Genomic DNA, 27,523 nt, shown 5'->3' with positions numbered 1-27,523 from the left:
TAATTAGTCCTTTTCCCACCCATGGTAGGATTTTATTAAGAGGCAGCAAGTTCTTTATCTGTATACCTGCACAAGTGGCTTTGCAAAGTTAACACTTACATGAAATGACAATCAGCAAAATATTTTATTTCTTGCACAAACATTTTGAAAAAGCCAGTAAGTGAATATGCATGATAATACAAAACAGCTTGTAATTAACCAGCTATAGAGTTGATCAAAAGTCTTAATACAAGAAAAAAATCTTTGGGTGTGTTTGTCCCCTACAGATACAAGCAACACCAATGCTTCACTTTAAACTTGAACATATTGCCTGCTACAAAGACAGATTTAAATTAGTAGCAGGAACACCTCAGTTGTACTGTTCTACCAAAGCCCAAGTTTCAGACTGTAAGAAGCACACATTGATAAGATCTCCCAGAATACATTTAACCTCATTTAGTAGCCTTGCTGCAAAAGGAACCTAGAGTGAATAATAGTATCTTTTCCACCTGTTAAGTGCAAAATACCAGGCTCTACATAGGCACAAGAGAAGGTCCTGCAAATTACTATAACCTCATAGTAATATGTATCTTTGTATCAACATTACTTACTCTTTCAGCCAACAGTTTTAGCAACTCGAACAAGATTTTATAGTTTGACAGCTTACAGGTAGGATTGCTGCTGGGAAGTAGAAAATTCTGTATGGAAACATCCATAGATGAGGTACAAGCTGTTTAAGACCCAACTGCAATCAGTCCAGCACTTTTGGATTTGGCTAGACAGATGAAGCTGCTGTCAAACAAATTCAATTCTACACATCCTTTTTGGACAAAATTCTCAATGGAGTTTTGCTTGAGCACTGCATGCAGGGTAGATGACCCTGCTCCCCTTAGTAATTTATCACAGAAAGACTAAATTGAGTAGTTTTTGCTAATAGGATTTTAGTACACCTAGAGATCTGCAAGTGAAATCCTAGCATGAACAGTTCTGAAGAGTCATCAAATCTACAGTTTTCTACAGAGGGAACACACCCCACTAGTCTAGCACCTTCAGCTCTTTAAAAATAACTGCTTCAACATTCAAAAGCCCCTGCCTTCAAGAATTAATCTCAGGTTCTTGGGAGGGGAATGGCTAGTAAAGGTGATCAGCTGGAAAAGATTTGCTTTAAGCAAGGTCAGTCCAAAATACAACTGGAAATTATGTTCCTGGTATGTGTATTTATGTTGAAGTGACATCTTACACCATATCTCTCATAACCAGTAAACCACCAGATTTCAATGAAAGGCCATCCTGAACCTTTCACCTTTGCCAGGTGACGGTGTAAGAGACAGCCATTGTTGATATGCCTGCTGTAAAAGCTTTGTGATTAGTAAGTTCAATAAAGGTGTACTTCCTATACATGGCCATAGTTCATACCAAGAATAATATCCAATATACACAGTGTTGGGAAGTAACTAGTTAGCACTGGGATTACAGTGTAAGTAATGTAACAGTCCTCTTCATTCCCCTAAAAATTACGCTTTGGTGCTGAAAATTGACACTAAATTGTAGTCAATAATCAGTCTTTCTGAAGAATGTGCTAAGGAAAGCACAGCCAAGCATCATATATCACTACGTACCTGCAACCTGGTTAAATTATTTGTTTTTAGTGTTGTGCCAAATTTTGAACTGCATTAAGAAATCTAAGTGATTATAATCTAAAATGTAGCTTCCCAGCATTGTACACCAGCCACCTGTGTGTACTTTGTGTTGTTCCCTGTTAACTAGATGCTTTTCCTTACATCAGCTTCCTTTCTGCACTACAGCACAGCTAAATCTTCTTTAGTAGGAGAATCTCATGTCCTTGGTGTATCCCAGTTTTTCCAGGTTGGGTAAGCAAGCATACTGGATCATTGGAGGAGGACCACACATGAGGATCAGAACGTCATCTTGAGGAGGGGGCATGTGTTCTCTGAGCATGTCTTCACTCACAAATCCCTGGCTATAATCCCAATCTGAATGGAGAGGGCAGAGGGGAAAAAGGTATTTTATTAACAGGCTTTATAACAACACACACCCTTATTTATTATGGGCCAACCAAGAACAGAGCTCCACTGTGCAGCCGATCAGCTGCCAGCCCTTGCTACAGAGCAGGAGAGATAAAAGCGGAGCTGCAGTGCGCTCTCTGCTCCAGAGACCTTGGGGAAGGGGGTGGAATCAGGGCATATCCCCTCCAGGCCCCTGCCATGAGCCACCCAGGACAGGGGGCTGGGAGCACCCCCACCACCCCAGCCCTGACCCCTGTACCCACCACAACCCCAGCCTGACTCCAGTACCACCCACACATCCCCACTCCCACCCTGAGCACCAAACAGGAGCTGCCCAGGTAAGCGCTCCACACCCAAACTTCCTGGCCAGACCCTGCACCCCAATCCCCAGCCTGCTCCTTCACCCCCAGCCCTGTTCTCAGCACACTCCCACCCTCATCTCAGTGCAGAGAGAGGAAGAGAATGCCTAGCACCAGAGAGAAGGTAGGTACCTACTCTATATGGACAGGGCCAGGACTCCAGACCAGCAGCACGCTGAGCCGACCCTGGCTGGCAGGAGCCAGCGGACAGAGCAGCAGGCGGCTGAGCTGCTCAGCTCACTGCCAGTCTGGAGTCCCAGCCACTGGCTCCGCTCAGCCCACTGCCAACCTTGGTGAACGGAACCCTAGGCCAGCAGTGTAAGATCAGCATTTTAAATGAAGCTTCTTAAACATTTTGAAAACCTTGTTTACAAAATGACAATAGTTTAATTATATAATATATAGACTGAGCAAGACCTTCTAAAAAAACATTAAAATGTATTATTGGCACACAAAACCTTAAAGTGAATAAATGAAGACTCAGCACACCACTTCTAAAAGGTTGCCAACCCTTGGTTTAGTACCAGATGACCTTCCTTCTTAATCCATTGTTTAAGAAAATAAAATAAGTATTTAAGGTGTTATCCCTTTTATAGATTCAGGGTTCCCCAACTTGCTGCTGGTACTGAACACACAAAACTGCTGACCCCAAAAAGGGGAATGAGATTGCCTCTGTTCTCCCATATTAGCCAACACATTTAATCCTCAATTCTTGTGTCAGTAATGCTCTCTCTCTTTCTTCAGAATATATTGAAACTGGTATCAGGGGGGACTTGTTCAGCTTTGCCTCTCTGAGTTCACGTTTGCTACCAAAGTCAAAGATGAGGACTACGCACTAGCATTCTCCTGACCAGTTTCATAGCTTCAGAGGCACTAGCTACCAACCTTTTCCTCCTGTCAGCTCTGAAGGCATCTAGTTGCCTTAACAGGGGATGAAAAAGTTAGAGGATTCTAGAATTGTAATCAGCCCTAATAATCTGGTGCATTGACAGGAGTGGCATGTTAGATCTTACTCTCAGGTGCTCTGTCCAACGTGTACCAAAGCTTAAAGCGGTCTGGATGCTGAACCTGAACTTCCTCCAGTTCTGATCGTAACAGGATATCTTTCTCAGTCTGCAGGGAAAGGAAAGGAGTTATACTTTCAATAGAGTCCTTCATCCAGTCTCTTAACTGTAACAGATTAAGCCTCACAGAACTCCTGTGCAGTAGCTATTATCTGAATATTAGAGAGAGTTTGAAACATGTATAAGTGAACTCAATAAGATAGTGACAGAGTCAGAAACAGATCCCAAATTTCCCAGCTTCTTGATCTTTGATGACCACGCCTTGCCTCATGGAAAGGGATAAAAATATGTTTAGATTTTTTTTTTAATAAAACAAAACCACCCCACCACCACATGGTTATTAGATGCAGCATCACAAAACTGAAATGCTGTATTAGCAGTCTTCAGTATCAATTCAGCTTTCATAAAACTTGGGAAATTAAATATTACTGCACAATATCACTATAGTATAAATAATGCTAGGAGACTCAGAGTAGTTTTTCCATCTCCTTTTCAGCCTCACATTATGAAGTGGTGCTAGTCCCTTCATATTCTTCCCAGCCACACAGCAATTTGGCACCAATGAAAGCAAAATATTTGGGACTATGGAGGGAGTTTATCAGCACCTGTTGCTGAGAAGGCACCTATTTCTGGATCTAATGTGAAACTGCATCTGTTACAAGAAAGCTATTTCTGGATCTGACTAAATCAAAGCAGGCATGTGAACCGGACAATAGAAGACATTTTCAATGATCTAGAAGGGAGCTAACAGCATGCTGTGAGATTAGCAGTAAGTATTAAATATAAATGTGTAGAGCACCCATGAGGACATAGAATCTCATTTTATTTCCTTCCCATATTCGTAAACACTGTAGACCCTCTTGTATTATTTCCACCTGGGATAATACAAGATATATACACAATCCTAAACACAGATTAATTGGGAGGGAGAAATCTGGAAAGCAGCAAAAAATAAGGACATTTTATGGGTGACAGCAGCAGACAGGAGCTAGAAGTTTGCAATGTGATTTTTGGTTGTGCAAACTCCATGTCTCAGAACAGGGAGACAGCAGGCCCTCTGTACAAAGTTTTATTAAGACCGTACCTGGAATATGCCAACAGGCTGGAGAGAGTTAAAAGAAGAGCAACAAAAGTGATTAAAGGTGTGAAGGGCTGAGTACAGGGGTAGAGGGGGGAATAAACCCAGTTATGGAAGTACTTAGTGTATGAACTATCCTTAGAATGAGACATTTTATACTTTAATTGGCTAAATAATGACCAGGAAAGGACGTTTTTTTAAGTATGTAAAAACCAAGAATGGAGAGGCATTTGGAGTGGTAAAATATTGAGACGAAACGCAAGAGGAAAAATTTAGGCTTAACATCAGGAAATACTTCCAAACAGTAAGGTGCATTAGTCTATGGAACACGCTTCCAAGGGAAATGGGACATCACTTGGCACATTCAAGTCTGGGCTAGACATAATTCTGATAAACGTAAAATAAGGTCAATCCTATATAGGCAGAGAAGAACTAGATGACCCAACAGGTCTTTTCCATCACCAACTTCTACTATTATCATTTCTACAACATTATCTATGATTAAAATAGCTTCAGTGGACACAAGATAAAAGTTAATGCACTGAGGATAATCAGTAGCATCATATACTGTCAACCCACACATCTGCTTTCATTTGGATTAGTGTAACTTGATACAATGTACTTAGATACTTGTGCCCAGATTTTCAGAAGTGCTCAGCATCTACCAAGTCCTTCTGAAAACAACAGGAGTTGAGCCCTTTAAAATAAAATCTGGTTACTTTATTTAGGTGCCTATAATATGACCTTTTGAGAATCTTGCCCTTCATACATTTTGGTATGCGTGGCAGAATGTTATCTGGGTAAGAGTGGCTCGTGTGGTTTAAGAGACAAGTTGTTCAGTACCAATGGAGCATGTTTGCTACACCATTTAATTAGGGATATTTGATTACTAGAACCAAATGGGACTAAGACTTCCTATAAACTTACATCCATACCCCTCAGATGGTAGACAGAGATTTGTATCCAAATTAAGCCATCATGTAGCAGCCATAAGCATCTTTTAAATGCCTAATGCTTAGCACAGCTAGATCATGAAATTCGTAAACAAGAATTTCCTGTTTTAAAATTGAGAATATCATTTACCAGTTCTATGACAATCATATTAAGATTCACTGTATCGACCCTTCATTGGAGTTTTGTAAAGAAAGAGACAACATGTAGTGGCATAACACAATGCAACCTTTCAGAGAGTTGAAATCTGAAAACGGGGCCTGAGTAGACTATGACCCCCAACAGATCAGAAAATATCTTTTTGTGGTGCTGGTTCTACAACAAGTAAGCTGCTATTTCTAATTGCATGGCACTCTCTCCCCCATTTTGCAGTTCTCACCTGTTGGGGACAATTAAGTTTAGGTCACATGCTGCAACTGTGCTCAGAAATAGTCAGATTCATACTTCCCTATGCAAACCTGGTTCCGTGCCCTGCAGGTGGGGGGTATTAATCTTAAAGGAGAGCAAATGATGCTGCTGCTAGATGGGGCAGCTTTAAAATTCTGACAAGGGCTTCTCCCCCCCCCAAAAAAAAAAAAAAAAAAAACATGCTGGCAGTCAGTTTGGATGAGCTATTGCCAGCAGAAGAGTGAGTTTGTGGGGGTGGGGGAGTGAGAAAACCTGGATTTGTGCTGGAAATGGCCCACCTTGATTATCATGCACATTGTAGGGAGAGTGGTCACTTTGGATAAGCTGTTACCAGCAGGAGAGTGAGTTTGTGTGTGTGGTTTTTGGAGGGGGGTGGGGGGGGTGAGAAAACCTGGATTTGTGCTGGAAATGGCCCAACTTGATGATCACTTTAGATAAGCTATTACCAGCAGGACAGTGGGATGGGAGGAGGTACTGTTTCATGGTCTCTGTGTATATAATGTCTTCTGCAGTTTCCACAGTATGCATCCGATGAAGTGAGCTGTAGCTCACGAAAGCTCATGCTCAAATAAATTGGTTAGTCTCTAAGGTGCCACAAGTCCTCTTTTTCTTTTTGCGAATACAGACTAACACAGCTATTACTCTGAAACCATTCAGAAGAAAGAATCCCTGTCTCAAAACACTTACAGTCTGGATAAGGAACATAACAAGAGGACATAGGAAAAAAAAGAGGGGTAGATGTCAGGGCAAAAGTTACCAGGCACTAATGTAGAGAACCGTGTGCTCATTGCAATGGCCTCACATGTGCCTGTTTTTATAGTTTGTTCATTTTTAGCTTAGGGTTTTATGATACTGAATTGTATCTATGTTCTGTGCTGTCTCAGCAGAGGTTTGCATATACCTGGGTTTTGTTTTTTTAAACTTAAGGACAATTTTAATGTCTTGCCACAACAAGAAAAGAAGAGTTACCTGATTAGCAAACAGCAGCTGACAAATGGTGGGATCATCTTTGTCCTTCATGATGGCGCGAATGAGCTGCAGCATAGGAGTTATGCCTGAAAAAGAACTGCAGTTAAAACTGGCCACGAGCAATACATCTAATAGCCTTGCAGAAACAAGGTGCACAAAGAATGAAACTTCATTCTTGCATACCAGTTCCACCTGCAATCATTCCAACATATTTCACTGTTTTAAGAACAGGTTCAGATTTCTTCTCAGCGCGAATAGCAAACGTGCCTGGAAAAAAGGAGGAAAGGACAAATATTAGGGAGTACTCGCAAACACTAATTTGAACAGAGGACTGGTATCACAAATCCTGAGTTCTAATTCTGATTTATAGTGACTGCCCAGGGTCTGAGACAATCACCTCTCCACTCATTTTCCCATCTGTAAAATGGCAATGTGTCACCTTTTCCTTATAAGGCTATCGTGAGGACAAACAGATATATTTTAAAAGTGCTAACTATTTTAAAAGACGTTGAAAATGAACGCTGCTAGTGTATTATAATTAGACAGGATTTTTGACTCATTTCTCAACATCAAGCTATTATGATTTGCATTTCAGTAATGTCTAGTGGCCCTGAACAAGGAGCAGGAGTCAGGTCTGACAAGGACCATCCTCCACCCCCAACAAGATCAACCTGCCCTCAAGAGCTCACAATCCATTCTCTGTATGTAACAACTATTTCCAGAAGACATCTCAATTGGGTGAGGAAGAAACTTGGCTAAAATTAAGTATCTAAACACTATAATACAAACCCAGTCCATCAGCAATTATTACACAAAGACCACGCCAGTGGATGGTGTTGAATAAGGTCACGACCAGGTTTTAAAAGAGCCCACTCACAGGTCTCTATGGGCTTCTCTTCACCGTGTTGTGGTGTTTTTGGTTTTTTTTAAAACATGGAGTTAATTGATTCCCAATTAACTTGAGGTACTTTCTAATGGCTAGTGTGGACACACCACACAGATTTGACAGAGGCCACAAACATTTCTGCTTTATCCTAGGAATCAGCCCCAGCTTGGGATAAAGCCCATTTCTTAATCATGACATTACATGTTCCTGCCTCATTCACAGAGGCCTGGCCAAAATAACCAAGTTTAACCATTGTTAACTGTCATGCAGATGGAATCCTAACGCAGCTACTGGCTCTTCTGCTAGGAATTGAGAGTAGGAGTCTGTCAAGCCTTGTCTACACACAGTTTTTGTATCAGTATAACCATGTCAGTTAGGTGTGCTTTCTTTGCAAATATAGTACAATCCTTGCTCTGGGCACAGTTACAGTATGTAAAAGTTGCTTTATCCTGGTGTAGCATATACCAGGCTTACACAAGAAACTTCTGCCAGTATAGCAATGCTGGTTAGGGGTGTGATTTTGGGGCAACATTTCTATGCCAGCAAAAGCCTTAGTGAAACACAGTCATAGTGCCATAAATGTACTTTTGCTGCTATTGTTTATTTCACTTAGGGAACATATATACAGTTCTACCAGCAAAAGCACTCTTGGGAATAGAGCTCTGTCTGTACTACCAGCAAACCTTTGTAATGTAGAGAAGACCTTATTCCCCGTCCTATATAAGTAAGTTTACAACAACAGTATAGCTGCAGGCACTCTAGAGCAGCTGTACTTCTCTAAGTAACCCAATACAGTTAAAGTGGTTCAACTTGTGTGTAGGAAAGGCCAGAACCTCTTTGGATTGGGGGGGGGGGGTCAGCGATCACTACTCCTACATTACAGTGCATCACAATTATATAAGATTTTCGGTGCTTGTTATTCTGGACACAATATTTCCAAAATCAGTCTTGCCTCTTCCCTTGTAGACAAGTAATCCACTGGGACCTCTGAAGTCAATGGTATCCCCTAATTTCAGGCTGTCTAAATTCTGAGACATCTTTCCTCCATCAGGGAACTTTGGATGGACCCCTTTAAAATAAATCTGTTAAAAATAAAGATTAAAAGGAACTGTAAAGACCTCAAACTAAAGACAAGTTTTTGCCTTAATTTTCTGTAATACACAAATTCATATGCCCAAACTCAAGCAATGAGACATGGTTCTCAGACATGCTAAAACAGAGATCTGAGAATCCAAAACAGAGACAGTTCTATTTTAAAGCCAATTGAAGAGGTGAAAATTGTCCTAGGGCAGCTTTGTTATACAGGGATAGCCTCAAGACTTGTTAACCTTGGGCCCAATTCTGAGATACCAAGAGCCTGCAGCTTCCAAGTGAAGGCAATGAGAGTAGTGGGTGTTAAGTACTTCAAGATCAGACCCCCTACCAGTAAAGCTATGGGCTTGTCTACATAGGAAAGATATATCTGTATTTACAAGTATAAGGTAAGGTGTGAATTTAAACAAATATAGTTGTACTGGTGTCATTCCCCTCCCCCACCACACACATTCCTATATAAGAGGACCAGTTAGCAATTATCTTTAAGAACTCACTGAGGCAAGGGGAGGTCCCCGAGGACTGAAGGGCAAATGTATTACGTATTTAAAATAAGGGGAACAAAGAGGACCCGAGAAATTATAGACTACTTGGGATTGGTCCTGCTTTGAGCAGGGGGTTGGACTAGATGACCTCCTGAGGTCCCTTCCAACCCTGAGATTCTATGATTCTACAACTAGTCAGCCTAACTTCAATACCTGTCAAGATACTGACACAAATTATTAAAGAATGAATTTGTAAGCACCCAAATGATAGTGTTATAAGAAAGAGTCAATAGGGATTAGTCAACAACAAATCAAGCCATGCCAAGTCGTCTTTGGCAAGGTTACTGGCCCAGTGGATAGTAGGGAAGCTGTAGCTCTTGTTTTTACTCAGGCTTTTGACACAGTCCCAGATGACATTCTCATAAGCAAACTAGGGAAATGTGGCCCAGATGAAATTAATAAGGTGGGTGCATAAATAGTTCGAAGTAGTTATCAATGGTTCACTGTCAAATTGGGAGGGAGTATCTAGTGGGGACCCACAGGTGTCAGTCCTAGATCTGGTACTAGTCAATATTTTCATTAATTACTTGGATTATGGAGTGGAGAGTAGGCTTATAAACTCTGCAAATGACCCCAAGCTGGGAGGAGTTGCAAACATTTTGGAGGACAGGATTAGAATTCAAAATGATCTTGACAAATTGGAGAATTGGTCTGAAATCAACAAGATGAAATTAAATAAAGACAAGTGCAAAGTACTTCACTTATAAAGGAATAAATCAAATGCACAACTTCAAAATGGGGAATAACTGACTAGCTGGTAGTGCTGCTGAAAAGGATCTGGGGTTTATAGTGGATCATAAATTGAATGAGTCAACAATGTAATACAGTTATGGAAAAGGCTAATATTATGGGCTATACTAACAGGGGTGTTAGATGGAAGACATAGAAGTAATTGTCCCACTCTACTTAACACTGTTGAGGCCTCAGCTGGAACATTGCATCCAATTCTGTGTGCCACACTTTAGGAAAGATGTAGACGAACTGGAGAGAGTCCAAAGGATTCCAGAGCAACAAAAATGATAAAAGATTTAGAAAACCTAACCTATGAGGAAAGGTTAGAAAAAACTGGGCATATTTAAACTTGAGAAAAGATGACGGAGGAAGGACCTGGTAACAGTCTTGAAATATATTAAGGGCTGTTATAAAGAGGACTATGATCAATTGTTCTCCATGTCCAGTGAAGGTAGGACAAGAAGTAACGGGCTTCATCTGAAGCAAGGGAGATGTAGGTAAACTATTAGGGAAAACACTAACTATAAGGATAGTTAAGCTGTGCGATAGGGTTCCAAAGGAGGTTGTAGAATTCCCATCATTGGAGGTTTTTAAGAACAGGTTGAACAAACATCTGTCAAGGACTGTCTAGATCAGTGGTTCTCAACCAGGGGTAAACATACTCCTGGGGGTATGCAGAGGTCTTCCAGGGGGTACATCAACTCATCTAGGTATTTGCCTAGTTTTATAACAGGCTACATAAAAAGTACTAGCAAAGTCAGTACAAACTAAAATGTCAGACAATGACTTGTTTATACTCCTCTATATACACTATACACTGAAATGTAAGTATAATATTTGTATTCCAGTTGATTTATAATTATATGGTAAAAAAATGAGAAAGTCAGCAATTTTTCAGTAATAAAAATACAAAAGTGTCACAGCACACTATGTTTGATTTTGTAAGTAAGTAGTTTTTAAGTGATGTGAAACTTGGGGGTATGTAAGACAAATCAGACTCCTGAAAGGGGTACAGCAGTCTGGAAAGGTTGAGAGCTACTGGTCTAGATTTCCTTGGTCCTGTCTCAGCACAAGGGGCTGGACTTGACTTCTTGAGGCCCCTTCCAGCCCTACATTTCTATGGTTCACTTTATAAAGCGTGTCACCGTGTGAGAAAGAAACACATAATAGGAAACAAAACTCTGAAGAGAGCCTGCAAAGTAATGTAGTAATTTAATACAAAATTCTATCAGCTTTAGAAATATTTGCTGAATACCTCAACGTGGCTATTGAGAGGGGAAATTCAGAACATTAGATGATCCAAACTTACCATCTCGCCAAACAGAGCACCCACAATGTTATGGATCAGTGATATCTATGCCTACCAGCTCCCACATTTAATAATGCTCCTGCGTACATCATGCTGACCACATCACCCATGGAACAAGCACACAGGAGTTCAGGCAAGGTTGGTTGCTTCTTAAAAAATATTGAGAGTTTTGTGAACTTCTACAAATTTGATTCCCTTTGCTACAGAAATGTTGGAAATCTGCACTCTCTGTGTACCTATATCTTCAAACCCCTGTCTCATCATATATAGACAAAAAAAATCACAGGACACTATATGGATTAAATCTATATTGATTTGCATGCTGAGGTACCACTGAGTGGAAGCCAACAAGCCATAGTAGAGTTAGACATCATGGAATCACACAAAAGTATTTTTACAACACCATGCTCTTTACTGTAACCTTTAACGGCTTATAAATAGGCAAGTATTGTATGGCACAATGATATCCTTACCTTGATAACAAGATCCACATAGCCTTTGTCGTCATCGCTGGAGACTGGTGTGTAGGGTCTGACAACCAGATTTCCATTAATCCGTGCAGAAAGATAAATATGCTGTCCTACAAGCAGCAGGAGGGAAGAACAGGTTTATTTTTGAGGGGCTATTCTGAGCCAATTCTCTTCCACTGTAGCTGACAATGACTTGGTGGAAAAGCCAGATTGGGTCTTAAGGTTCTCTTTACCCCTTTGGTCCAGAAGCAATAATTTTTCCCTTGCTCGCCTGTATTTCCATACTACCTTGCTAGATTTCTTCCTCCAGTCTGCATGAAATCCAGCTGAATGGGCACAGTCTTCAGCTACCCCAGCCTTAGAGAGCAGTTCTCCAACCCGGAGCTCAACCATGTTTGTTATTTACTGTAGCAGCCATAAGCATAAGTTTAGATATTATATATTACACACATACACAGATGTAAAAAAGGATGTTCAAGGATGACTCGCACATTCAAGTGTTATTAGCACCTCATTAACACACGTCACTTACACATAACTGAACATAAGGCATACTATAAAGGTGTCCTAGGAACTCCATATTTAAGGCTGCATTTTGATGTGCATTTAGAGCATGAGTTTTTTTTATTTCATTTTACTTTGCAACTGGAATGAATCAGGTGATGTCACAGGAGAGGACACAACAACATCAATAGCATTTAAAATGTTTTTTCAAGTAGTTCTTGTAGCCCATACGGCCTCATAGGTCTGTGACAGGTATAATTAACAAAGCTTTCATTCATGATGATAAAACCAGGCTGCCAATATAAAACATACCAACAGGGAGACCTAGAATGTGCTCTCGAGTTGGAAGGGCAAAGCGAAATCTTCTCGTGTCATGGCTAATTTCCTGAAATGGGAAAAAAACAAAACCATCACACACACTGTTGGAAATACTTTGTATTTTGTTAGCCGTTTTTGTTTTGTTTTTAACAGATACGTCAGTCAGGCTGTTTCTAAAACTTTGTTTCACCCTAATCCACAGATATGTAACTGAAACTGTTTCAGCACTCTGTATATGCTATAAAATAGGAAATCAATTTAGCACTGTTTCACTGCTGTATCAAAAGTATACTTTCCACTCAAATTCCTTGAAAGCCTCTCTCTTTTCAAGAAATAAGAAAAAACATTGATATTTCAGTTTGTGAGGTCAAAAAACAACAATAAATACCTAATACAAATGCAAAAAAAAGGAGGGGGGAGAGAAACTACAGGAAAAAATATTTCAGATTTAACAAAGATCAATAAAAACTACTTATTTGCAATTTAGTATAGGCAATAACTTTATAATGCTCTGCACTTGTACAGAACACGATCCAAAGATCTCAATGAGGATCTAATCAGTTCTTCATTTGTAGTTTAAATTTAGATAAAAGACAAAAAGGAGGAAGTTCAATGGCAGAAGTTTCAGAAACAGTTCTCCAACAAAAGACTTATTTTTGGCTAAGTTGTAAATCAGATGAATTAGTTATTCTAATTTAGTTTTGGAGCAGAATACTGGAAAGGACACTGGTGGGTATAAGAGGGGATTAACAACTATCAAGTTGGTCTCCTTTGTTACATTAGTGCTTTAACATGTTTATATAAAGTTTCCTTAATTATAATGGGAAAGAACACACACTGCAGATTAGAGCCCTGCTATAAAACTTGGGACCTTATTAATGATTTCAAAATTATTTATCCCCAAATAAATCAAAGCGATTTATTTCTCAAAGGTTATGATCATAACTCTTTAAACAGTATAAGTCATGATCATTGGACCAAAGTGACACTTCAGTTTAGATAAAAATATTAAGTGATATGTAATGTATTTGGATGGGGAGAATGAACAAGCACTAATGAGACATTGTTTCATTTTCCCCTTCCCACTCCACCTTGTATGCTTTTGGTTTCATTACAGCATACTTAGGGTCTGAACTCTAGTGCTATTTATTACTTTGCAGTCCTTAGATTGGGGAGGGCAAACTACAGCCCACCTCCTGCTGGGGAGCGGGGTCTGGGGCTTGCCACGCTCCAGCCAGGGACCAGGATTGGGGGCTGCTCCACGCAGCTCCCGGAAGTGGCAGCATGGCCCCCCTCCGGCTCCTATGCCTTCCAATGGCCCCCTCCAGCACTCCAATGGGAGCTGCCATGCAGAGCAGCCTGGCTGCACCTCCACATAAGAGCCGAAGAAGGGACATGCTGCTGTTTCTGGGAGACGCTTGAGGTAATACAGCCTGCACCTCTGAGCCATGCCCCAAGCCCTTCCCCTAGGCCTGCTCCCCCTCCTGCCCGGGATCCCAGCCAAGAGCACCCTCCCGCACCTCAAACCCCTCATCCCCAGCCCCACCCCAGAGCCATCACCCCACTCTCCCACCCAGAGCCCTCTCCCGCACCCTGAAGGCCTCATTTCTGGCCCCACCCTGGAGCCCACACCCCAACCCCAATTTTGTGAGCATTCATGGCCCGCCATACAATTTCTATTTCCAGATGTGGCCCTCGGGCCAAAAGTTTGCCCACCTTTGCCTTAGATAAATACTTAGCACTTCTGCAGAGTTTTCATATGTAATGCTTTACAGAGGTGGGTGGGCATCATTTCCCCCCATTTATAGATGAGGAAATTGAATCACAGAGCTGTTAAGCGACTTGCCCAGGGCACACAGCAAGACAGTGAGAGCAGAAAAGAGAACCCAGGTCTCTCAGTCCAATGCCTCATCCATTGTACCATATTGCATCTTCTTATAAAAGATCCCTATAAAATGTAATAGAACATCCCTTATATACAATGGTTAAATACCCATAGAAGTGATATCTATTAAATTAGATATGATTGTAGAATAGTTGCTACAAATAGGTTTTGTTCCTATTAAACTCTATTGGACTTTTCCCTAAAGGTTCACTTCAAATCAATTGGACTCCCGCTTTTACTATGGATTTTAGAATCAGACTCTTAGGCTATGTCTACACTTCAGACCTTACAGCAGTACAACAATACCATCGCAGTTACAACGCTGTAAGGTCTCTCGTGTAGCTGCTCTACTCCGACAGGACAGAGCTCTCCTGTCAGCATAATTAAACCACTCCCAACCAGCAGCGGAAGCTATGTCTGCAGGAGAGCATCTCCTGCCAGCGTAGTGCTGTCCACACCAGCACTTTTGTTGATGAAATTTATGTCAGACGGGTGTTTTTTCACACCTGACTGACAAAAGTGCTAATGCAGACATAGCCTATAGGCTCGTCTACACAAACACTTAGTTCATGGCAAGCTGGGGTGTAAATCTACCTCGCGCTAGCCTGCCACACATTAAGTGCCCATGTGGACCCTGCTGCTGCACACTAGAAGTTCTGTAATACTCTACGAAGTGAGACCATATCTACACCATGGGTGCTACAGTGGCAGAGATATGGTGCTGCAGCTATGCTATTGTAGTATAGACACTTCCTACAGCAATGTAAGGGGTTGCTAGGCTGACAAGTGTTCTTCTGTCCATGGAGCTGAATCCACACTGAGGGTTAGGGCGGCATGACTACAGCACTCAAGGATGTGAATTTTTCACATCCCTGAGTGTCAGAGCTATGTCAACCCAACTTAAGCATAGGACAGGCCTGAGTCCCAGGGAAGTGACATAACCAAGGATAGAAAAAGTTACTGACAGTTGTTGCTCAAGTAGGAAGGTCCTACTAGTTCCATTTAATGTGAGATGCATTCTGCCTGTGCCAAAGGATTACGGTTTATTTAGGTGTTAAATAGGTGTAAAATTAAGATCTGATTGTTCATTAGAAAGGATTCCAAACAGGAATCTAGAAAGAAAGAAATGCAGTGAACATAATTTCTGTTATAGTAAAATTCCTTTTCTCTTTATCACCTCGTCACTTAACTGGAATGTCACATCAACCACAAAGGTGTCCAAATATGATGATTTTACTACATCATAAAATAGGATTCTAAAGAGAAACTGAATGGTTTACAGAGGTCTAAATGCATAATTCTGTTTGCCAAGGCCTCATCTACACTACAAAACCGACCCATAATAAGTACGACTGATGGCAACAGTTGTTAAGCCAGGGTATAACAATGGTTAGGTGAAACAGTGCTAAACACAGTTGGTCCTTGTTTAACAAATGGACCATGCTGAGCACGCTCTCTTCTGCATCTGTTAGCAACAACTGTTGCTAACATTACTATTTGGTAGTTTTGAAAAGGCCCTCATTCACAAAAAAGTGAATGCAATGTGAACAAATGCAATGAAGTTTGTGGGCAGTTTGAAACAATGGCTCTCTGGTGGCATGAACTGGTATTATTCACTTCAAAGGAGTGATAACAGTGAAACCTAGTAACAATTCAGGTTGTAACACTGTTAGTGATTTCACTAACCGATGTAAGCATGCTATAAAGGAGAGGAATTCCTGTATTAACAACAGCTGCACAATCTAGTGTGAGAAGCAATGCATTTTGGCATCGGGGTGGGCAGAATCTGGGTTGAGCTTCAGAGTACTACCACTCCCCTTACACAGTTCAGCCTTTGGGAAGGAAGGGGAAGAATGACCACAGAAAACACACATGTGCATGGAGTCCACTTAAGAAAGTAGTTCTCTCCCATCAGAAGATATCCTGTAACTAATAAAATTTGTTTTCAAATAAGGGTAGGTTTATACATCAAAAGCTGCAGGATCACAGCTGCACCAGTGCAGCTGTGTCGCTGTAACTGTTTACTTAAGATACTACTACACTGATGGGAGAGCTTCTCCCATTGGCATAGTTAATCCATGTCCACAAGAGGCAGTAGCAGCTCTCCTGTCGACATAGGGCTGTCTACACCAGGGGTTAGGTCAGTATAAATGCGTCTCTCAGGGGTGTGGATTCTTCACAGCCCTGAGCAATGTAGTTATACAGATGTATGTTTGTAGTGCAGGCCTGACCTAAGCTCCATATTCAAACTGAAAATCAATTGTGCAACACACTTCTGTATCTTGGAGACTTTTCCAAATAGTGACTGATATTTTTAACCTTAAAACCCTAAGAAGTTCTCATCCAATTCAATTTAACAGGTCTTAAAATACTCAGCAGTGCACACAAGAAGTTACATTATTCCCCATACCCACACACAAGTGGATTTTGCAACACTGAAGTGTAAATGACGAAGGTCACCGTTCATTTTAGCAAGAAACATGTTTTCATTAAGGTAGTATTTTTTCCAAAGCGGCTATAGATTTCCAAACATGTTTCCTGTTTATGTGAGAAGTCTTTTTTGACCTCCCATCCACACAGATATAAACTGCATTACAATACGTGTGACTAGAACTGATCTTAAAATGAGTCTCTCTTCTCCCCTCTTCCCAAACCCATGGAAAATCCAGATGAAAGTGAAAAAAGGTTTGCACAGGAAAGACAATCAAATCCTGCAGATTTTAGGGATTTAGGGTGACGCGTTCCACAGGATAATCCGGAAGAGACAGTCTTTCCCATTGGCCAGGCATGGAGACAACACTAACAAAACAGTAGGAATTCAGAGTCTCGGTTTTAAAAAAAATCAGAGGTTGTCAAGTTTACATTGTGTCATAAGCGCTGGATAAACTAGGTAAAAAGCATTTGCTCTCTGCTTTGTTTCAATATAAACGTTTACATGGCTTAACCAGAAACAGAACTCCGCAGCCTTCAAACTTTTACAATTCTCAACAGGGCACAATATTGCTGCAACATTACTCAAGTTGTAGAATGCTATGGGCATTATAGATCTATAGGGAAGTGCTGTCAGCGTGCTCAGTACTGTACAAGCGTGCACACACTTACCTCTTTGTCAATCAGCCTCAATGGGTATTTCACTTCAGGGTCCTCCAGGGTAACTGCAGGAGGGGGTTTCCTGAAGAGTCTCATGATCAAGCTGTAGACTAGCCATAATGGGTATGTCACAATCCCTCCAAGCTGCAACAATGCATAAAGACAGAATATTAACATCGCTGTTTGTTTTAGTGAAGTGATACCATGATGATAATGGCATGTCAGAAACAACCCATGAGACATATCCTCAGTTTTTGCATGCTTATATTAGGAGCATACAGAAAATAGTCCATTCAAAGATAAACCAGTGTTTACACTTACTGCACTGAGGTACCATATAAATAATGTGGTAGTTTAGATACACATTTAGTTTGCCTTAGTCTTTCTGGACTCCTAGGACTCAGCTATCACAGCATGGAACAGATTATAGACATGATGGTAGATTTATTCTGCCTCTTGTTTTCATATGTCCAGTTAGTCATTTAGAACAAACCTTCTCCCTTTGCAGAGGGTCCATGCAAGGGTGGCACAGGCATAAGAATGGCCATACTGGGTCAGACCAAAGGTCCATCCAGCCCAGTATCCTGTCTGCCAACGGTGGCCAATGCCAGATGCCGCAGAGGGAGTGAACCTAACAGGTAATGATCAAGTGATCTCTCTCCTGCCATCCATCTCCACCCTCTAACAAACAGAGGCTAAGGACACCATTCCTTACCCATCCTGGCTAATAGCCATTAGTGGACTTAAATTTATGGAGGTTCTCTAGTTCTCTTTTAAACCCTGTTATAGTCCTAGCCTTCACAACCTCCTCAGGCAAGGAGTTCCACAGGCTGACTGTGCGCTGTGTGAAGAAGAACTTCCTTTTATTTGTTTTAAACCTGTTGCCCACTGATTTCATTTGGTGGCCCCTAGTTCTTATATTATGGGAACAAGTAAATAACTTTTCCTTATTCATTTTCTCCACACCACTCATGATTTTATATACCTCTATCATGTCCCCCCTTAGTCTCCTCTTTTCCAAGCTGAAAAGTCCTAGCCTCTTTAATCTCTCCTCATATGGGACCCGTTCCAAACCCCTAATCATTTTAGTTGCCCTTCTCTGAAGCTTTTCTAATGCCAGTATATCTTTTTTGAGATGAGGAGACCACATCTGTATGCAGAATTCAAGATGTGGGCATACCATGGATTTATACAAGGGCAAGAAGATATTGTCCATCTTATTCTCTATCCATTTTTTAAATGATTTCTAACATCCTGTTTGCTTTTTTGACTGCCACTGCATACTGCGTGGATGTCTTCAGAGAACTAGCCACAACTCCAAGATCTCTTTCCTGATTAGCTGTAGCTAAATTAAACGCCATCATATTGTATGTATAGTTGGGGTTATTTTTTCCAATGTGCATTACTTTACATTTATCCACACTAAATTTCATTTGCCATTTTGTTGCCCAATCACTTAGTTTTGTGAGATCTTTTCGAAGTTCTTCACAGTCCGCTTTGGTCTTAACTACCTTGAGCAGTTTAGTATCGTCTGCAAACTTTGCCACCTCACTGTTTACCCCTTTCTCCAGATCATTTATGAATAAGTTGAATAGGATTGGTCCTAGGACTGACCCTTGGGGAACACCACTAGTTACCCCTCTCCATTCTGAAAATTTACCATTTATTCCTACCCTTTGTTCCCCGTCTTTTAATCAGTTCTCAATCCATGAAAGGATCTTCCTCTTATCCCATGACAACTTAATTTACTTACAAGCCTTTGGTGAGGGACCTTGTCAAAGGCTTTCTGGAAAGCCAAATACACTATGTCCACTGAATCCCCCTTGTCCACATGTTTCTTGACCCCTTCAAAGAACTCTAATAGATTAGTAAGACATGATTTCCCTTTACAGAAACCATGTTGACTTTTGCCCAACAATTTATGTTCTTCTATGCGTTTGACAATTTTATTCTTTACTATTGTTTCAACTAATTTGCCCGGTACTGACATTAGACTTACCGGTCTGTAATTGCCAGGATCACCTCTAGAGCCCTTTTTAAATATTGGCATTACATTAGCCATCTTCCAGTCATTGGGTACAGAAGATGATTTAAAGGACAGGTTACAAATCACAGTTAACAGTTCCACAATTTCACATTCGAGATCTTTCAGAACTCTTGGGTGAATGCCATCTGGTCCCGGTGACTTGTTACTGTTAAGTTTCTCAATTAATTCCAAAGCCTCCTCTAATGACACTTCAATCTGTGACAATTCCTCAGATTTGTCACCTACAAAGGACGGCTCAGGTTTGGGAATCTCCCTAACATCCTTAGCCGTGAAGACTGAAGCAAAGAATTCATTTAGTTTCTCCACAATGACTCATAGGAGCCCTCTGTGCAGGAACAGATTTTAAACATAGGACCATATTATATCATTCTCTACATGGTCTACTCCCACACAGCAGATGGGGTTGTGACAGGAACCCCTGGGGTGCCACTTGGAACTGGGGTACCACTGAGCTCTGACCCACCAGCCTGGGCTCCCTCTCACACTGTGCTGCTGTGACAAGTTGCAAAGTCCTCCAAACTTGCACTTTCACCAGCATTCACACAGGTAGGGACACACCCAGCTGCAGTTACATGCAGGCTCTCTAACCATCAGCCTCCCAGCCTAGGACCCCAGAGCAGTACCATCTTGCCCTGGTCAAATCTGGCCAGTATATGGGTTTAACACCCAGTCCGCCTCTCCCTCAATGTGAAGGAGGACCGTGCACGCTTGTAGTAACCAAGCTGAGATTTTCCCCAGACACCTTAGTCAAACGCACCCTGGTTTGGATTAGAACATAAAATAAATTTATTAACTATAAAAGGTAGATTTTTAGTGATTATAAGGGATAGCAAACAGATCAAATCAACAAAACATGCAAACTAAACTTAATCAATGACATAGGTTGGATATGAATAGCAAATCCTCACCTAAATGAAGAGACAAACAGGCTGCAGATTCTTAAGGGGCAAGCTGCACTAGCTTATAGTTTGGAATCCCCAGGTGTTTCATTCACAGGCTAAAAATCCCTTTAGCCTGGGTACAATGCCCCCCCACACACACACCGCCATTCAGTCTTTGTTCCTCAGGTGTTTCCAGGAGTCTCTTTGGGGCAGGGAGTCAGTGAAGAACCACAATGATGTCACATCCCTGCCTTAAACAGATTTTGAATATGGCAGGAACTCTTTATTTCAAAACTTCGTTCCCACACCAGTCAGTGGAAAAACACTGATATTCCAAGATGGAGTCCAGTCCCTGCTGACCTAGTCACATGTCCTTGTAGTGTTACAGCAGCCATGAGTCAGAGGCTGTTCCTCAGGAAGGCTCCCGGCCTGCAGAGTTGCCAAGTCTCACAAGATAAGGGAGATATGCTTCTTCTAAGGCCTTCCCGAATGGGCCCTTCCCAGCCAGCGATCCAGACTGAGAGCCTTTTGCCTAGTGGGCATTCCCCAGGTGTAAACACATTTGTAATACAGATATAAAGTCAGTATTCCTCACTTCAGATACAAAAATGACTTTCTTCCTCTGGGGATGGGGAGTGAAAGATTTTGCCCCTCCACCAGAAGGGGCAGGGAACTCCATTTTCTTTTTTTCAAATGTTACATACTGCATTGGTGCACTACAACTTCCAGAAGGAATTTAAGACATAACTGGGCATTTTTCACTTTCGCTAGCTTATAAAACGAAGTAATTTGATTGGCTGTTTTCAAGTCATAGTGCTATAAATGTGATGGCTATTGAACACTATAGCAACTCATGTCAAGAAGCTACTAATATAAACAACCATTTGTGGCAGATTCAGATCATTTTTAGTGTGTTACGGAGGTATCTGCTCAAAAAAATTTAAATGAAGCCAGAATAGCTTAAACCCTCTCTTCCTAGAACTTTGCTGTACTGAAGTAACATACAAAAGTCTCAAGTAGGGGTTTTTGTATTTTATCCATTAGCATCACAGGAGCTTTGAAACAGGTCCCCATTCCCCCCCCCCCCCAACTAATCTTGTTTTAACTGCAAATACTGATGTTATGCATGCACACCAGTTTCTAATGGATCTAAAGCTAACAAGACTATTTACATTTCCATGTTTCTGCGGCACCATTAGATGTCAACTCTGAGGGCTTGTCTACACTTACAGTTCTGCACCAGTGCAGCTGCACCACTGTAGCACTAAGAGAAGACGCTACCTATGCCAATGAGTGAGCTTCTTCTGTTAGCGTAGGTACTTCACCTCCCCAAAAGTCGGTAACTACGTTGATGGGAGAAGCCTGCCCATCAACATAATGCTGTCTACACCAGGAGTTCAGTCAATATAACTGTGTTGCTATGGACTGTAGATTTTCCTCAACCTTGAGCGACAGTTATTCTGACATAAGGTTACAGTGTAGACCAGGGCTAAGATGACTGTTCGTTAATTGCTGATGCAACAATAGCAAAAAACTATATCACACAAAAGGTTACTTTTTATGTTCAATTTCTTGGTGACAGAGATGGACAGAATACTGAATAGAAATTCCAGATTACAGAAGATTTTTTGAGGCCGACCAAATTTTAGTCCTAACATAATGTAGTGTCCTTTAAAGATGCAGTTATCAATTAGCAAAGGAGCAGCTACAGCTAATTAAATGAGCACAGGATTGCGAATCAGGAGCCGAGGCTCTATTCTCAGCTCTGTCACTGACATGTTGAGTGACCTCGGGCAAGTCACTTCATCTCTTTGTAAGTCAGTTTCTCCATCTGTAAAACGGAGCTAAATCCACCCCAACTTTGTGAACTACTTTCAGTCCACATATGGCAAGTACTGTAAGTGCAAAGTATTATTGTAACTTATTACATTGTTATGTCACATTTACATCTTCTTCTGAAGCACAGGACAACCACCACTTTTAGAGGCAGGGTGCTGCACTACATATCCGTCACGATATGGGAATTTCTACCATTAGTTTTGATCCACACGACTAATACGCTGTCTGCTTCATAAATGCAGAATGAAAGGCACTTTGTTATTTATGCTCAGTTAGTGCAAGAGCCTCTCGGGATTCTGCTTCAAAGGAAAAGTACAGTAGGGCAGTTCAGATACATTCTGATCCAGCAGCTAAAGACTTATTGTCAGCTGATGGGAAAAACATGGACTGGTTGCTTTCCAAAATAATTCATCACTCTTGCTAAGAAAACAGGCCTGAAATATACTAGCAGGACAAACAATGTTCTGTACACTCCTAATATAGGGCATCAATCAAGACATAAATCAAGATAGCTCCCTTGAAGTCAAAGGAGCTAGACCAACTTACAGCAGTTGAGTGATTGCAAGAAGGCAAGTTCTCTCTCCAAACATTGCTCTGGCAAGTCCTGCTTTCTAACGAGGCACATCCTAGCTACCAAAGATAAAACCTCCTGTTCTGAAATAATTTATTATTGCAATTGAACAAGCGTAATATTTTATGAAAAGTTCTACTTTTAACAATGGCATTTTACTACAGGTACAGGATCCTCGGCTCCTGAACTGGGGCGTGGTCAGTAGCATACAATGAAATACTTTCAAATGTATTGCCTTTAGAGCAGTGGCGGGCAACCTGCCGTCCACCAGGGTAGCTGATTGCGGGCCGGGAGACATTTTGCTGACATTGACCATCCACAGGCATGGCTCCCCACAGCTCCCATTGGCTGGGAACAGCGAACCACAGCCACTGGGAGCTGCGGGGGGCCATGCCTGCGGACAGTCAACATCAGCAAAATGTCTTACAGCCTGCAATCAGTTTACCCTAGTGGGCCGCAGGTTGCCCACCACTGCTTTAGAGAGTGCATGTTATTGCCAGGAGTTACTGGGCTGCTATGTTTGTCTGGAGAGAGGGCAACAACTGAGAGCAGCGCATCAGGCATATTCTGAGGGAGATAATTTCTGGCAAAATACTCAGTCACTGAATTGTAATAAAATAAGAGCAATGAAAAACCTTTCTAGGAGAGCGTCTTACATCATCCAGGATGCTCAGCTGTTATCTCCCCATCCCAGCCTAGACCCACCTTTTAAGAAAGTTTAATTAGCATAGAGGGGTTGTTTGTGGTTTTGGAGGAGACATGTACATTTTGTCACTGTGCCTTTATCATGTACCCATCTTTGCTCTCTGCCTTTGTGGTCTAGAAGCAACAGTATCTGAAGTTCTATAGTTTATAGCTGCCTCCAGTCTATTCCTACAGGTCACCCTCAAACACCCACAGTTAGAAATATTTAAGCAGGTGCACTGGAGAAAGGGGGTGGAAATGAGAGGTTAGACAGCTGCTGGAAAAGGGTAATGATGCATGCTAATGACCGTTAACACTTTTCCACACAGACCCATCTCTTAACAAGCCACATAACTGTGCAAAGGTCTGATAGCTCATGGTATCATTTTTTAAATCAGATCGTGGCAAGGAAAAGGAAATCTGATAAATAAGCAATATAAATGAATAAGAACTTACTTTAATTATTCCATATAAAGAGTCTTCATTTTAGCATGTATACTGAGGCCTGTGTGCATTATGTACACAAGTAGAATATCACAAGTTAATCTCCTTTCCTTTTTTCCCACCTCTTCTAAGTAGTCAGTATACAAGTATTCAATATCTCTGGAATCCATCTGAAATTACCATATTTCTAAACAAATACATATTACATTGTCAAGTCAATAAAACATATGAACTTAAATTTAGACAAGATGGTAAGACGACACAGATACAGACATCCTTAATGTGCTTGCTTTCAGAATTCATAAAGCACTCTGATACAGCAGACATGAGCCAGAGTATAAATGCCATCAGAACTTCTTTCCTCCATATCTAGGCACCTGTACTCAGGCTAAAATTAAGATCCCATTTATGTTTAAGCAGGCCTTCACAAATAGAAGAGGGAGGATGTTCTACTGTACATCAAGAGACTATGAGCCAGATTTTCAGTTGATGAATATGAGCACAGTTCCACTCACAATTTATCTCAGCTGAGAACCTAACCCATAAACAAGTGCTGCTTAAACTGACCTATACGGGGAATCTCAATGAAATGAGCGTTTGGAACCAGGAAGAACTCAATAAAAGACAACCATAACACAGATACTATTAAACTGGATTTTGCCCAGGTTAAAAAGTTGTGGGAAAGTCATGCAACTGCTGACAACTGATAGTATTTAAACACCCACTTTTGCCTAACATTGGTCTGTCAAAAACCTTTCAACAGAAAAATACTTTTAAGAAATAAACTTAAATTACTTTAGTTTTCTGCCAGATAATTTTAAAGCAGAGAATTTATTTAGAAATAAAGTTGACTGTACATTCTTAGATTTAAAGGACAACTCATTCACTCACAGAATGGTTCAAAGAGTTTGTGCCTCCTCTTCTATGGGACCTTTACTTACTATTCTGAATTACACTTAAATCAGCAAGGATGCAAGCCCTTATCAATGAGTAGTATATTTAATATCGATCTTTTTTTTAACAACCACCACTCCCTTCAGAATAGGAAATACAGCATTAAACTAATAATATCCTCACAGTGCTAGTGCTATATTCTACTTATAGCTGAACACGAACTTTTGTTTAAACTTTTTAACTGATTTTTAACAAAGGACAGAAGTGTAGTGCTTCAGACATACACACAACCCCGTGCACTGAAATCCAATGTAATCCAATTTCTTAAGGAAGATGGCCGGTCAGCCCTCCCTCCCAAGCCTCCCTCTACCAGTTATTTGGCTGTATAATGACTGCATTATAAAAAAAATCAATGAATTTTGCACCTTCTGGAGCTACACACCCAGAGTACAAGCACTGCACCTTACAAAGCATGTGAAAACTGAAAGCAAGGACACTAGATCGTAGCTGAAAAGCAACCAGCCAGCCCCGCATCCTAGGCCTTTGCCAATGACCTTCTAAAAGATAGGATGTGGGTGTGATAAGCGCTCTTCTTCAGGCACATTCAATCTGTCAGTTTGCAAGGGAAAAAAGAAAACTGTGCTTCTCAACATTTAAGGTCACTAGCTCTTTCAAAACAGAATGTCTATTGTTATCACACACACCCACTTTTTACTGAAGGGTGATGAGAGCAGTTGCATTGCTTTGTAACATGCCTTACATATTCCGTTTCCTGGATAATGGAAGCTTTAAAATACACTCAGACCCATGAAAAAATTAAGTGACACTATGTCATTTAACGCCAGTGTTTATAGATACCCGCAACGTGTTTAAGAGAGGAAACGGGGTGGAGGTAAGTTTAGACACCATAGGCTGGTGCCCATCCAGAAAACAGGAATCTGGAATGTTTTTCCACTGACTGTCAAACACGATGACTCACAAACTCCACCGCACAAGCCTTGGAGCAGCTGATGAGGCCCCTAAGAAAGGCTTTACGGGTCCCCCCCTCTCCCGCCTTGGCATTGCTAACGGACCACTGCCAAACCCCTTCGCTTTTGCAGGCAGCAAACCAACTGCACCCGCTAATCCTGCGGGCAGCAGCTTCCACTCCCCAAGTTATTTGGTTTGCGTGGATGGTCAACAGACCTTGGGTGCGGCACCCCTCTAGATACGGCACCGGGGTGCCCCACACAGACGCGCACCCGGGGGGGGCAGAGAGGGGGCACAGGGCAGAGACGAGGCGTTTGCACGCAGCAAAGGGCTCCACCGTGCAGCTCTGCAAAAGGGAGCGCCAGGGTGGGGCCCTGTTCCCGGCGGAGAAGGGGGTCGGGGGGGGCAGTCTCAGCAAGAGGCCCAGCCGCCTCGCCTCGCCCCATCGCGGAAGAGGCGCCCTGCCCGCTCCGAAGGGCTCCAGAGCCCCCGCCCCTCCGGGCAGGAGCAAGCGGCCGCTTACCGTGCTGAGCTGCGCCCCCATGCCTGCGCCGGGCTCCCTCTCTGCTGCTGCTGCTGCTGCTGCGCCGGCGCCGGCGCCGAGAACAACCCAGAGGCCGCGAGCCGCCCCCCTCCCCGCGCTGCGCTACACTGTGGCGAGTCGGCGGCGCCTCCAGCGCGCTCCGCCCCGCCCCTCGGGCCTGCCTCTCCATTGCTGCAGCCCCTTGCCCGTCACGCGGGCTGACAGCTCGCTGGGTTCCCCCCCCCCCCCCGCGCGCGCGCGCGCGCGCACACACCGCCTGGCTGCGGGAGGGCGGGGCCTGGTTCCCCACCCTGCGGCCGGCTGTGGGGTGTGGCTGCGCCCTAGGGAGGCGCGGGGAGGGGGAGCGTTCCGCGTGCAGGGAGCGGGTAACCCGCAAGCCACCCTGCCTGCGGGGCGGCCTCGCAGTGGGGGGTGAAACCTTGAATTCCCCTTCCCAGGAGCTGGGAGCCGCTGCCGGGGCCCGTTGGCTGTTCTCCAGACAGACAATGCTGTAGGAAGAGTGAAAAAAAAAAAGAGGAGGACTTGTGGCACCTTAGAGGCTAACAAATTTATTTGAGCATGAGCTTTCCTGAGCTATAGCTCACTTCATCAGATGCATTAAGTGGAAAATTCAGAGTATTACTCATTAGCGTCCTCATGGGCAGCCCGAAGGCGGGTGTGTCAGGGTTCCTTCCCCACGCTGAACTCGGGGGTACAGATGTGGGAACCTGCATGCAAGACCCCTGAAGTTTATTTTTACCAGCTTAGGTTAAAAACTTTCCCAAGGCACAAATTCTTTGCCCTTGGAAGGTATGCTGCCACCACCAAGTGATTTAGACAAAGAATCAGGGAAAGGACCACTTGGAGTTCCTGTTCCCCCAAAATATCCCCCTAAGCCCTTACAGCCCCTTTCCTGGGAAGGCTTGAGAATAATATCCTAATGCTGTAATGGTTAGAGCAGCTAGGGCATCCGAGCCTGTCGCCCCATCCGCCAGAGCTTGTTGT

At 42.3% G+C, this 27,523-nt stretch overlaps 1 protein-coding gene across 1 annotated transcript; it reads right to left on the bottom strand.

Moving 5' to 3' along the window:
* Nucleotides 1-105: 105 nt before the first annotated feature.
* CYB5R3 (cytochrome b5 reductase 3) lies at nucleotides 106-26,676 on the bottom strand. The gene is made up of 9 exons (XM_048825811.2): nucleotides 26,519-26,676; nucleotides 17,679-17,810; nucleotides 12,686-12,758; nucleotides 11,873-11,979; nucleotides 8,674-8,803; nucleotides 7,019-7,102; nucleotides 6,836-6,921; nucleotides 3,379-3,478; nucleotides 106-1,973 (listed from the first exon to the last, which is right to left on the bottom strand). Exons 1-9 carry the CDS (start codon nucleotides 26,537-26,539, stop codon nucleotides 1,801-1,803), a joined length of 906 nt encoding a protein of 301 aa, XP_048681768.2. The 5' UTR covers nucleotides 26,540-26,676; the 3' UTR covers nucleotides 106-1,800.
* Nucleotides 26,677-27,523: the final 847 nt, after the last annotated feature.

Source organism: Caretta caretta, chromosome 1 (genome assembly GCF_965140235.1).
Source record: "Caretta caretta isolate rCarCar2 chromosome 1, rCarCar1.hap1, whole genome shotgun sequence".
Lineage (NCBI taxonomy): Eukaryota > Metazoa > Chordata > Testudines > Cheloniidae > Caretta > Caretta caretta.
The sequence above is the reverse complement of the archived record's forward strand: the minus strand, read 5'-3'. Positions and strand labels throughout refer to the sequence as shown.